General features: G+C 39.4%; 1 protein-coding gene across 10 annotated transcripts in view; it reads left to right on the top strand.

The window, feature by feature from the left end:
• Btrc (beta-transducin repeat containing E3 ubiquitin protein ligase) overlaps positions 1–13,363 on the top strand; it is a 152,324-nt gene that overhangs the window by 26,645 nt on the left and 112,316 nt on the right. For 4 of the 10 annotated variants that reach the window (XM_090346047.1, XM_090346053.1, XM_090346046.1 and 1 more), the window contains one exon: positions 4,926–4,982. The exons of the other annotated variants lie outside the window; for them this stretch is intronic. In XM_090346047.1, coding sequence (XP_090202173.1) covers positions 4,926–4,982 — 57 coding nt within the window. The remainder of the gene's footprint in view (positions 1–4,925; positions 4,983–13,363) is intronic. 10 annotated transcript variants of the gene reach the window in all.

Raw genomic sequence — 13,363 nt, 5'->3', positions numbered from 1 at the left:
CCTGAGCATTATCCTTGGGCTTTCCTTAAGGTTAGTGCTCTACCACTTGAGCCACATCACCACTTCTCTTTTTCTATGTGGTACTGAAGAATCGAACCCTGGTCCTCGTGCATGCTAGGCAAGTACTCTACCACTAGTCTACCACTAGGCCAAACTCCCAGCTTCCAAGGTCAATATTTTTTAAAAGAAAAATGTCAAGGTTGGGTATGTGGCTTAGTGGTAGAGGGCTTGCCTAGCATGCATGAAACCCTGGATTTGATTCCTTAGTACTATATAAACTAAAAAAGCTGAACATGGCACTGTGACTCTAGTGGTAGACTGCTAGCCAGCACCAGTGACTCACATCTGTAATCCTATCTACTCAGGAGGCTGAGATCTGAAGATAATAGTTTAAAGCCAGTGTGGGCAAAAAGCCTGTGAGAACTCTTCTCTCCAGCTAACCACCAGAAAACCGGAAGTAGCATTGTGGCTCAAAGTGGTAGAGTGCTAGCGTTGAGCCAAAGAACTCAGGGATAGAGCCAGGTCTTGAGTTCAAGTCCTAGGACTGACCAAAAAAATTGCCTTTAGCTATTGTAGCATCTTAATTTTAGTTGCATTAAACCCTATGTTTATTTTTTTGACCAGTCCTGGGGCTTGAACTCAGGGCCTGAGTACTTGTCCTTGGGCTTTCTCAAGGCCAGAGCTCTGCCACTTGAGCCACAATGCTACTTCCGGTTTTCTAGTGGTTAATTGGAAAGAAGAGTCCTCACAGGCTTTTTTGCCGACGTTGGCTTTGAACTGTTATCCTCAGATCTCAGCCCCCTGAGTAGATAGGATTACAGCCCTAAACCCTATATCATTGAAGTTAATTTCAGTGTCTGTATTGGAATTTGTTGATACCACTTTCAATTTTCTTCTTCTTTGGCTTACAAATTTGCGTTGTGCGTGGTGGCTCACGTCTGCAATCCTATTACTCAGGAGGCTGAGATCTCAGGGTTGAGGTTCACAGCTGCCCTGGCACTAAAAGCCCTGGCACTACAGAACGAGAGATGGAAGTGGGGGGCTGGGAGTTTGGCCCAGTGGTAGAGTGCTTGTCTAGCATGCATGTAGACTCGAGTTCGATTCCTCGGTACCACATACATAGAAAAAAGCCAGAAGTGGTACAGTGGCTCAAGTGGTAGAGCTCTAGCCTTCAGAAAACCCAAGGACAGTGCTCATGCCCTGAGTCCATGCCCAGGACTGGCAAGAAAAAGAAAAGAGGGGAAGTGGAGCTAGATTGTGGCTCAGGTGTAGGGCAGTAGCCTTGAGCTGAAGAGCTCAGGGACAACACCCAGGCCCAGGTGTAGGGCAGTTACCTTGAACTAAAGAACTCAGGGGACAGCACCCAGGCCCAGAGTTCAAGCTCTATGACCCACCAAAAAAAAAAAAAAAAAAAAAAAAATATATATATATATATATATACACACACACACACACACACACACACACACACACCAACACCATTCCAACCCATTTTTTTTTTCCTTGTAGGTCATGGGGCTTGAACTCTGTGCCTAGGCCCTGTCCCTGAGCTCTTCATCTCAAGGCTACCACCTTACCCTGGTCCTGGGTGGTGTTTCTGAGCTCTTTAGCTCAAGGCTACTATCCTCCTTTACCTTGAGCCTCAGCCCCACTTACCTTTTTCTAGTGGCTAATTGGAGATGAGTTGCTCTTCAGTGCCTGGACTGGCTTTGAACCTCTCAGCCTCTGAGTAGCTAGGATTACGGGTGTGAGCCACTGGGTTCGGTTATATCATTTGTTTTTGTGTCTGAATTTGTGTCTAATATTTCATTGTACATACAGTTAAATTTGTTCACTGACATTTTGAATTTCTGGTTGTTTTGAATAATGCTGCTATGAAGATAGCTTACTACATATATTTGAGTAACTATTAAATTCTTTTGGTCCTATATCTAGAACAAGAATTGATTGGACTGCTTAAATGATGATTATCTTTTTGAGGAAATGCCAAACATTTTTTCATGGTTGCTGAACCATTTTATATTCTTGTCAGCAATGTGCAAGAGTTTCAGTTTTCCATTCACGTCCTTCCTACCATTCATTTTTTAAAAATTTGTTTTGTTTTGGCCAGTCTTGGGACTTGAACTCAGGGCCTGGGCACTGTCCTTGGACACTATTTGCTCAAGGCTAGTGCTCTGCCACTTGAGCCACAGCATCACTTCCCTCTTTTTCTGTGTATGTGGTACAAGGAAATGAAACCCAGAGCTTCGTGCATGGGAGGTAAGCATGCTACCAGTGGGCCATGCTCCTAGCCTTCCACTCATTTTCTACCACAGAATTATTCTGTACTTTGATGTACTTTTAATATACCTGGATGGATTTTTATTTTTATTTTTTTTTTTTGAATTGACATCTTAATGTGGTATGTGGACGGTTTTTCTGTATGTTTCATTCTTTTATTATTTTATTTTTATTTTTTTTTGCCAGTCCTGGGCTTGAGCTCAGGGCCTGAGCGCTGTCCTTGGACTTTCTCAAGGCTAGGGCTCTACCACTTGAGCCTCAGCACCACTTCCAGCTTTTTCTATATGTGTGGTACCAAGGAATCGAACCCGGGTCTTCGTGCATGCTAGGCAAGCACTTTAACCACTAGGCCAAACTCCCGGCCACTTCCGACTTTTTTCTATGTATATGGTACTGAGGAATTGAACCCAGGTCTTCGTGCATGCTAGGCAAGCACTGTACCACTAGGCCAAACTCCCAGCCCTCTTTTATTATTTTTTAAAAGAACTAGTCCCCAATAATTCTTTTTTTTTTCTATGTATGTGGTACCGAGGAATCAAACCCGAGTCTTCATGCATGCTAGGCGAGCACTTTAACCACTAGGCCCAATTCCTGGCCCTAGTCCCCAATAATTCTTTTCTTTCAGTAAGTAGCGGCAATACTTTTCTCTTCTGGAAAGTACCTCCATGTAGAAGGATAGTACATTTTAATTTTGTTTTGTTTTTGTTTTTGTGGGTCATGGGGCTTGAACTAGGTCTGGGCTCTGTTCTTGTGCTCTTCAGCTCAAAGCTACTGCCTTACCCTTGAGCTAAGCCCCATTTACCATTTTCTAGAGGTTAATTGGAGATAAGAGTCTCCGCTTTTTGTGCCCAGGCTGGCTTTGAACCTTGATCCTCAGATCTCAGCCTCCTGAGTAGCTAGGATTACAAACAGGTGTGAGCTACCACACCCAGCAAGATTGTATTGTTTATAGTCCATTTTTTTTTTCTTGTTGGAGATCAGGATTCAAACTTTGATCTGTCATTTGTGCTTATTGGCTGACTCTATCACCTGAGACTTACCTCCAGTACCCCCTCCAAGGTTTTAAAATATTTAGCCCATTCCCCACATATTTTATCTAGTGTTCTGAGTTTATGGTGTGAGGGCAAGTTTGATACAAGTTAGTATATTAAGGTGGAAGCTGAAGTTTCATGTTTTTTTTTCGCAGCTCATACTTCCTTAATATGCCGTAAGTCCTCATTTTTCTCAATTTGACTGTACACTAATTTCAATTCACTTACTGCATGTAACTTTGTATGGAAAAAATTTCTTTTGCTCGCTCAGAGTCCACAAATCAGTATGTGACAAATAGATGTAGATTGTGATCAGTCAGTTCTTCCAGTTTGTTGATGAGTCATTACACACACTTTAAGTTCATATGTTATGTAGATGTCACTGTTTAGATTCACTATTTCAGTGATATTTTGCAAAAAAAGATAGTTAAAAGTGGGTATCAATTAGCAGATGAAGAATAGTAACAAAAACTGAAGTTCTTGTTTGTTTTTCCTGGTCCTGGGACTTGAACTCAGGGCCTGGGTGCTGATCCTGATCCTTTTTGTGCTCAAGGCTAGTGTTCTACCACTTAAGCCACAGTGTGACTTCCAGCTTTTTCTCTGTAGTTTACTGGAGTTTGTGTGGGTATCACAGACTTTCCTGATCAGGCTGGTCGGCTTTGAACTGTAAACCTCAGATCTCAGCTTTGTGAGTAGCTAGGATTATAGACATGAGCCACTGACCTGACCAAAAATTGAAGTATGACTGAAAGATGAAGTCCGAGAAGAAATAGCTGACAGTGATGTTGATCCTGCCATCAATTGGTGGTCTCCAGGTATTCTGAAGAAGTTAGCAAAGCTGAATTTATTAGCCTAAATGAAGAAACTGCTTGTGAAGATGTCCCAGAGGAAAAATTTTACATTAAGGAAAAAACTTAACATTAAAAGTTCTTCACATTAAAAGTGCCGGGCGCAGTGGCTCATGCCTATAATCCTAGTGATCTGAGGTTCACGGTTCAAAGTCAGTGGAGGCACTGAAGTCCCAGAGACTCTTTAATTGACCACCAGAAAACCAGAAGTGGCCCTCTAGCTTAAGATAGGGGGTAGCCTTGAGCTGAAGAGCTCAGGAACAATGCTCAGAGTTCGAGTCCCACAACCAACAAAAAAAAAAAAAGGTCTCCTGGAGCTATTTCACACTATTGGAAAGGGACAGGATAAAATATTAGTAGATGGTCTCAACGATAGTTTGCCAAAATTGCTTGCTTTGTATGTTTGTAGAAATTCTTTAGGTAGGTACTGATCATAATCAGTTGGCCATTTACAGCCAACACAGTCAGATAAATTCACTAAAAAGCAACAAAAAGATAAAAATGGGGGTGTGACTCAAGTGGTAAGAGTCCTAGAGTAGAAAAGTTGAAAGACTTAATTTTCATCAGCTTTTAAAAAACTGTGGTTGTATCTCTTTTTGCTTACCTGGGTTGCTTTTGCCCACTCTGCTTTTCTTTACAGGAGTCAAAATGTTCACTTTTCATTTTGTGATATTTCTGTATGTTCTATTGTTTTTATCATTTTCCCACCCTTGATCTTTGATTCAGCATAGTGATTTTCTTTCTTTTCTTTTTGTTTCTGCTGCAGCCTGACCCTTGGTGCCACACCCAGATGCCGAGGGGGCTCAAAGGCAGGGAGAGCAAGGTGATTTTTCTGATCTTTGTGTTTATGAATTCTCACTTGCTCTTTATCTATAATCTTTTCTTAAACCAATCTAATATATTCTTTTTTCCCCTATTTTTTTTGTTGCTAAGTAGTTGTGACAAAGAGCTTACAATTCCTAAGGTTATGAGTACAGTTCTTGATCTATGTCATCTCTTCCTTTGTCACGTTGCGTAGTTTAGTTTTTATGTATACACTGAATATAATGACTACATTAATGCATCAATACATTCTTTTTGTGTGTGTGTGGGTCATGGGGCTTGAACTCTGGGCTTGGGTGCTCTCTCTGAGCTCTTCAGTTCAAGGCTGTCACCCTACCCTTGAGCCACGGCCCCACTTCCCATTTTCTAGTGATTAATTGGAGATGAGACTCTCCTGTTCTTTCGTGCCTGGCTGGCTTTGAATCTTGATTCTCAGATCTCAGCTTCCTGAGTAGCTAGGGTTATAGGCATGAGCTACTAGGCCCAGTTACATTCTTTTTTTTTTTTTTTGGCCAGTCCCGGGGCTTTGAACTCAGGGCCTGAGCACTGTCCTTGTGCTTTCTCAAGGCTAAGTCTCTACCACTTGAGCCACATCACCATTTTTGACTTTTTCTATATATGTGGTACCTAGGAATCATGCATGCTAGGCCAAACTCCCAGCCCCAATACATTCTTAATTCCAACTTTTGAAACTAATTAATTAATCTATTTATTTTGGTACCAGTCCTAGAGCTTGAACTCAGGGCTTGGGCTAGTATTGCATTGTCCCTGAGCTTTTTTGCCAAAGGCTAGCACTTAGGCCATATCTCTACTTCCTTTGGGGTAGGGAGAGGTAGTTAATTAGATATAAGAGTTTCAGAGATTTTCCTGCCCAGGTTGACTTTGAACCACAATCCTCAGATCTCAGTCTCCTGAGGAGCTAGGATTACAGGTGTGAGCCACCAGTGCCTGGCAAACCTTTTATTAATAACTTTATAACTATTATAACTTATTCATAAATTTATCTAGAAGTCATCTTAATAAAACAATTAACATTACAATGTATATCTAACACAGGCTAGTGTATTATATTTCTTCTTGTTATTATTTGTGTTCTTTATGTCCCTAAAATAGGAAGATAAATTGTGCCTGGGGATACAGTGATGATTCTGATTTCTAGTATAAGAAAGAAAAAAAAAAGATTAAATGAAGTGAAAAGTACTAAGCAGGGATTTGTAATATTGTATATAACAAGTTGTATATAACTTAACTACATTAGTTCTTCTATTAAAATATTAACATTAACTCCTCTTTGATAAGATTGTAATGGTTAAATGAATTAATTTATGTAAATAATGTACATAATGTCTGACAGATTTTCACCAGATAGCTTTTAGATCTGTCTTATCTGTGACCTCCAGACATGAAAAATAAACATTTATTGTTTTTATGGGTGCTAGCTTATAATGGCTTTCCAAAACTTTTAAAAATATGAGTGACATTTATATCAGCCTGTTCTTCATAGGGAATGATGCCATTGTGCCTTTATTTTAGTTTTACATAATTTTGTGCAGTAGCTAAATCAGTATATTCACTCTATATGACAGGTGAAAGGTACTGACTTTGTATAAGTTGGAGTGTGAATACATTACATGATGAGAACTACAATTCTCTTGGCTAGCGCTCTACCACTTGAGCCACATTGCCACTTCCTTGGCCTGAATTTTTTTAAGTTGATAAAGTAGTGAAAAGGGAATTCTTCTATGGCTTAAGGATATATAAACTCTCAATGCAGCAATCTTTTTATTGTTGATTATTATAGCTTCTATTACTCCTAGAAGTTGACCATCAGGGACCTGAGTTTAGGAGATTTTTGTCTTTCAGCTTTCATATAGTAAATGCTGAGGCCAGCCCTTTGCCTGTAGGGCCCTCAATCAGTGAAGAGGATCTGTGACATTGCCTAAGGCAGTCAAGTGTTGGGGGAGGAGTAGAGATTTGCAGTGTTCTCTGTAAGTGAATTTGAGCCACTGAACCTGATAGACACTGGATACTACATTCTTAGAGCACCAGGGGCCCCTTGTTGCAACATTTCATGCTTTCTGATTCTTTCAGTAATAGAAATATGAATACACATGTACTGTATAATATATACTTTCCTTTTTTCTTTTGTTTATACTTTTTGCTGGTTAATTGGAAATGAGAAGTCTTTCAAACTTCTAATGACTTCAAACTGGTGTTCTCAGATCTCAGCTTCCCAAGTAGCTAGAATTGTAGGTGTGAGTTACCAGCACCCACCAAGCAAACCTGTGAAGTTTTAATTGGATAAAAACTCAGTTCAGATTATATAGTCTCCCTCTTTAGTTTTATAGAAGAGAACAGTTGAATGAGGTTAGTTGGAAAATGATCTGAAGAAACAATGTGCTGTGTAGGACTGAATTTATGTAGAGTGGAGACTTATAAATTACTTTGTAGCTTTTGAGATTATATAGAAGAACCATCTGAGTACCTTAAAGTTCTTTAACAGTTAATAGAAGTTAAACTTATTTAAACGTAAGAATGTAGTTGTTGGTCTGGAGTACACTTTATCTTTTATTATTATTATTTTATTATTATTTTTTTTTGCCAGTCCTGGGCTTGAGCTCAGGGCCTGATCACTGTTCTTGGGCTTTTCTCACTCTGCCACTTGAGCCACAGCCCCATTTCTAGCTTTTCCTGTGTATGTGCAGAGAAATTAAATCTGTGGCTTCATGCATGCTGGGCAAACAATCTATCACTAGGCCATGCTCCCAGCCCTAATAGAGCATTTTCTACCTAGTATACCTCCTTCCTAACAATCCAACAATCAGGAAGATTTTAGAAATTTAAATATAATATACAAGGGGAAGCAACAAGGGAAGGTGAAAGCTTTACGTGAGAAACTATGCTTTGGGGCTGGGAGTGTGACCTAGTGGTAGAGTGATTGTCTAGCATGCACCAAGATCCAGGTTTGATTCCAGGTTGTCTTGTAGTGGGAACTGGTGTCTGGAGTTCAAGTGGTAGAGCTCTAGCCTTGAGAAAGCCCAAGGACAGTGCTCAGGGTCTGAGTTCAAGCTCCAGGACTTGCAAAAAAAGAAAAAAAGAGAGAGAAGAGAGAAGACAAAGAAAGAAAAAGTAAAAAAGAAACTGCTTTTCAAACATTTTAAATAAGGATAAAAAAGGCCAGGCACTGGTTGCTCACACTTGTAATCCTACTTACTCAGGAGGCTGAAATCTGAGGACTGCAGTTCATAGCCTGCTAGGACAGGAAAGTTGCTTAGACTTTAACCTCCATTTAACCAGTAGAAAACTGGAAGCAGCACTGAGACTCAAAGTGATAAGAGTACCAGCCTAGAGCAAAAAAGCTCAGGCCTTGAGTTCAAGCCCTATGACTGTCAAAAATACTTAAGGGGTATGGGAATAGTAACCATTTATTTATTGCCTTGAGGTTTTACCCCTTCATTTTGAAAATGCTTTTAACTGTAAAGGGAAAAAGGTAGAGTAGAATTTATAGTTTACTCCATTTATTTTGTTATTATATTTTTTCCCTCAAATTTTAAGTTACATTTACTAGTATGGATAAGATTGTTACAATACTAACCAATTTGATAATTAGTTTTTAAATTGAACTATAATATATAAAATCTTATGGTAATGTGCAGATGTGACTATATTCAAGTGCAGTTTTTATACCCACACCAATTGTCTTGTAATAACTGGGAATGTATCCTCTGTGTGGTGTTTGTAAGTTAACACTGTTTTGGAAATCACACTGGTATAGCTAGTGACTTCCCTGGGTTTATGTGGTTCATTATTGATCATAATTTTATTTTGAAATTTTAGTTTTAGGGGATAGGGTAAGCCCTTTCAGATTTTAAATTGTTAGAGGAGTTTTGATGGAGATTAGGCATGCAAAATGAGGAAAAGCCAGAATTAATAACAGGAAACTCATAATTTATTATATACTGTAAAATAAGATTTCTATGTAAAATGAGAGACAGTTCACATGAGGAATGACTTGAAAACTTAACCTCAGAACACATTCAAATAGGAATAAGTAATATATATTTTAAGAAGTAAGATGAGTCCCAAGTCTATGAATAAAGCCCTCTGGTTGTTTTGTAGACATAGCTGGCCCATGCATAATTTAGAATGGCTTAGTGTGTGAGCCACTGACCTCCCTGAAAGCATGGGGAAGAAGTAACAAGCTATCTCCTAATGCCTATCCCATTACTATCTTCTACCTTCTATTTCCTCTGTTGTATTTTCTTTTTTTTTTTGGCCAGTCCCAGCACTAGAACTCAGAGCTTTCTCAAGGCTAGAGCTCTGCCATTTGAGCCACAGCACCATTTCTGTTTTTTTTCTGTGTAAGTGGTACCAAGGAATCGAACCTGGATCTTTGTACATGCTACACAAGCACTACCACTAGGCCAGACTTCCAGCCCATTATCCAGGAGCGTAGCCTGTGCTCTTCTACTGTGCACAGAAGCCCTGGGTTTGATTCTTTGATGCTGCATACTCAGAAAAAGCTTGAAGTGGCGCTGTATCTCAAATGGCAGAGCACTGGCCTTGAACAAAAGGACAGTGCCCAGGCCCTGAATTCAAGCCCCAAGACTGGCAAAAAAAAAAAAAAAAGTCTCCCCTCATCCTTACCCCCCTCCTATCACTCTTCCCCAAATGGGTTGTGGAGTTCCAACAAAGGGCCGGGCCCTGTCTTGAGCTCTTGCTCAAGACTCTACTACTTTGAGCTACAGCACCACTTCTAGTTTTCTGGTGGTTAATTGGAGCTAGTCTCACAGACTTTGCTGTTGGGAGTGGCTTTTTTTTTTTTTTTTTTTTTTTTTTTTTGGTAGATTGTAGGACTTGAACTCTGGGCCCGGCCTTGCCCCTGAGCTCTTCAGCTCAAGGCTACTGCTCTACCCCTGGAGCCACAGGGCCACTTCCCATTTTCTGATGGTTAATTGGAGATAAGAGTCTCAGGGACTTTAGTGCCTCAGCAGGCTTTGAACTGCTATCCTCAGATCTGAGCCTCCTAAGTAGCTAGGATTACAGGTGTGAGCCACCACTGGAGTGGCTTTAATGAAGATCCTCAGATTTCATTCTCTCTGAGCATCCAGAAATACAGGCATGTGCCACAAGTGCTTGCCATTATGGATTTTCAAGTGTAGAATAATTTAAGATAGATGGCCGGGAATGTGGTCTAGTGGTAAGAGTGCTTACCTAGCTTGCAGAAAGTTCTGGGCTTTGATTCCTCAGTGCCACATACACAGAAAAAGCTGGAAGTGGTGCTGTGGTTTATAGTGGTAGAGCACTAGCCTTGAGAATGTCCAAGGGTAGTACTCAGGCCCTGATTTCAAACCTTAGGCCTAGCCAAAAAAAAAAAAAAAATTAAGAATGAGAGATGGCATTACAGTTTGTTATACTAGGGGGGTATCAATTAGTATGTATTGGAGTATTTGCCTAGAATGTATGAGGTCCTGGATTTGATCACTGCACACAGAAAAGGTGGAGGAAGCACAGAGTTTTGAGTTTTGTTATTTAATAAATTTTGCTGAATAAGTAATTAAAACATTTGCCTTAAAAATTTTAATATGAAGATTAAAAATAATTTTATTGTTATTAAGGTGTTATAGAGGGGCCTTCATTTCATAAGCCAGGTGATTAATGTAATTCTTTCATTTTCCCCTTGTTTCCCCCTCCTGTCCCTGTCTACAAGTTGTATATTTCATTTTCCACATAATATATACTGAAGACCACGGCTGCATTTGTTCACCATTTTTCCATTTGTGTCTTTACCCATCCCCCCTGCCTCTGGTTAAAAACTACAAACAAAAAAATCCATGTTTCTACTTTTTGGAATTCATTTTGATAGTTTTGTTTTTGTTGTTTTAGTTTTTTTTTTTTTCTCTTGGTCCTGGGGCTTGAACTCGGAGCCTGGGTGCTATTCCTGAACCACCCCCCCCCCCCCCCCCTTAGAGTCACTTTATTCTTTTTGGATCTCCTATGCCTAAGCTCCTTTGCTTAAGGCTAGTAGTGCTCTACCACTTTGTGCCCCAGCTCCACTTCCAGTTTTCTGATAGTTAGTTGGATATAAGGATCTTACAAGGACGTTTCTGCCCAGGGTAGGTTCCTCACATCTCAACCTCCTGAGTCGCCAGGATTCCACCAGAACCTGGTATTTTAAATGTTCAGAAGAGTTAACAGTTTTGAGTTCCTTTTTCCTAAGAGTATCCTCCTTTAGTGACTGGCTGATTGTGTGTGTGAATACCTAGAGAGCTATGTAAGGTACTGCAGGTGGATCCCAGGGCCTCACTTATACTGGGCAAGCTGTTAACCCCAGTGGAAACAGTCTTTAAATCTTCCAATCTCTTATTTCCCTTCCCTTATTGCTTTCTTTTATCAGTATTAGTTGCTAAGAACCTGTGGAAGAGTCTGATATTTTGGAGGCAAAGAGGTAAATGTAGATTTGGATTGGCAAAAAGAGAGGTGCAAGGAAAGAAAACTTACAGATGGTAGGAATCTGACGAGTGTTTGAATAGAATTACCAAGATAGTTAATGAGCTATAGTGACTATGCCAATTGTTAGACAAGAGAAAAATCAATTAATGTAGGCATTGAGGAAAGGTACTTGAGTTGAGAGTACCTGAATTTCATACAGTAGACATACAGATTATTGATGAGAGTAACATGATAACCAAAATAAAGGTAACTGTCCATTTATCTGCTATTATCTTTTCATCACTGAGACCACATACCCTAGGGAAACTACTTAAGGGATAAATTGTTTAATTTGGCTCATGGTTTCAGAGGGTTCAGTCCATGGTTACTTGATCAGCATATCACTGCATTCAACATGAAGAGGCGGTTGATGACTTGTTGGCTGACAGGAGGCAGTGAGAGAAGACTAGGAGAATATACCTTCAAAAGCAAGACGCCCAGTGTCCTCCCTCGGTCCAACCTGGATTTCACTTATTTTCCCACAAGCTCCCAAGGTAGCATTACCAGCTGGGTAACAAGCATTCAAAACATGAGCTTTAGGTGAAGAGACAGCGAACAAAGTTCATTGCTCTAGGAGTTCAAAGTGATTTCATTGTTTAACTGGATATATCATCCAGCCATGTCTTTTGTTATTACCCTTCTTTTGAAGTTTATAGTATTATGACCTTTAGGACTGTAGGAAGAGGTTCTGTGCTAAATAACAGTAGATCTGGAGTCTAGTCTCTATTTTCTAAATTCATGAATACAGATAAGTAGCTAATCTTGTCCGTGTATCAGTTTCATTAACTATAAAATGAGGATAATGATCTGAAGGCAGTAATGTAGGTTTGGTCATCTTTTTTTTTTTTTTTTTTTTTTGCCAGTCCTGGGCTTGAGCTCAGGGTCTGAGCACTGTCCTTGGACTTTCTCAAGGCTAGAGCTCTACCACTTGAGCCTCAGCACCACTTCCGGCTTTTTTCTATGTATGTGGTACCGAGGAATCGAACCCGGGTCTTCATGCATGCTAGGCAAGCACTTTAACCACTAGGCCAAACTCCCGGCCAAGGTTTGGTCATCTTTTGGAGGTTTTTTTTTTTGCCATGAATTTATCAATTATAGATATGTGAGCAGTGTATATCATATTTTCCCTCCTACTATTTTCACTAGAGTGTTTAAAAAATAAAAAGTATGGTGACATTAAATTTTAAAAATCTGTAAAGATTAGTGTTGTGTAAAATAGCTTCTATATTAAAAATGTATTTGTTGAGTATGTTAGATTAGTATTTTAGTTATTAGATTATAACAGCACTTGAGTTGATGAACAAAACCTCAGCCCTGGAAATACTTATAGAGAAACATAAACAATACAAAAACTTCAATGTGTAGCATCTTATAAAATTCTTCTTAAAAAGTTTTTGTTATTATATAAGTAATTGTACTATAAAGGTGATTGTACAGAAGGATTACAGTTACATAAGTCAGATAATACTGTTTTGGGGGACAGTGTCAACCCTTTCCTGCTTCTAAAATTCTTAAGTGTGGTAATATTAATACTAATTAGTGTTACTACAAATTGTAATTTCTAGTTTAAAAAATTTGTAACTGAATACAATATACTTATACATACATTTTTTTTCATTTGTTTAGAATATTTTAATACCACAGTCTTTTGGGTTCTCTGTTTCAGCCCCTGCTTTTTCTTTCTTTGTTGTTTCCTCTGGTGTTTGGTTAGTTTTTGGCCTCACCTCCCCAGTTCCCTTTAATCTGTCTAGAAAGATGAAGTGGCAGCTGCTATGGTAACTATGCATTTTGGTTAATGAATAGCGGACTAACGATACATAAAACATATAAACTCTACAGTTATTTGTTATCAATGTCTTAGAGATGCAATACTATCTTCTAAAGAGCACT

Source organism: Megascapheus bottae, chromosome 15, assembly GCF_031878675.1.
Source record: "Megascapheus bottae isolate mThoBot1 chromosome 15, mThoBot2.hap1, whole genome shotgun sequence".
Taxonomy (NCBI): Eukaryota; Metazoa; Chordata; class Mammalia; order Rodentia; family Geomyidae; genus Megascapheus; species Megascapheus bottae.
Note: the sequence above shows the minus strand (reverse complement) of the source record. Positions and strands in the feature narration are given on the sequence as shown.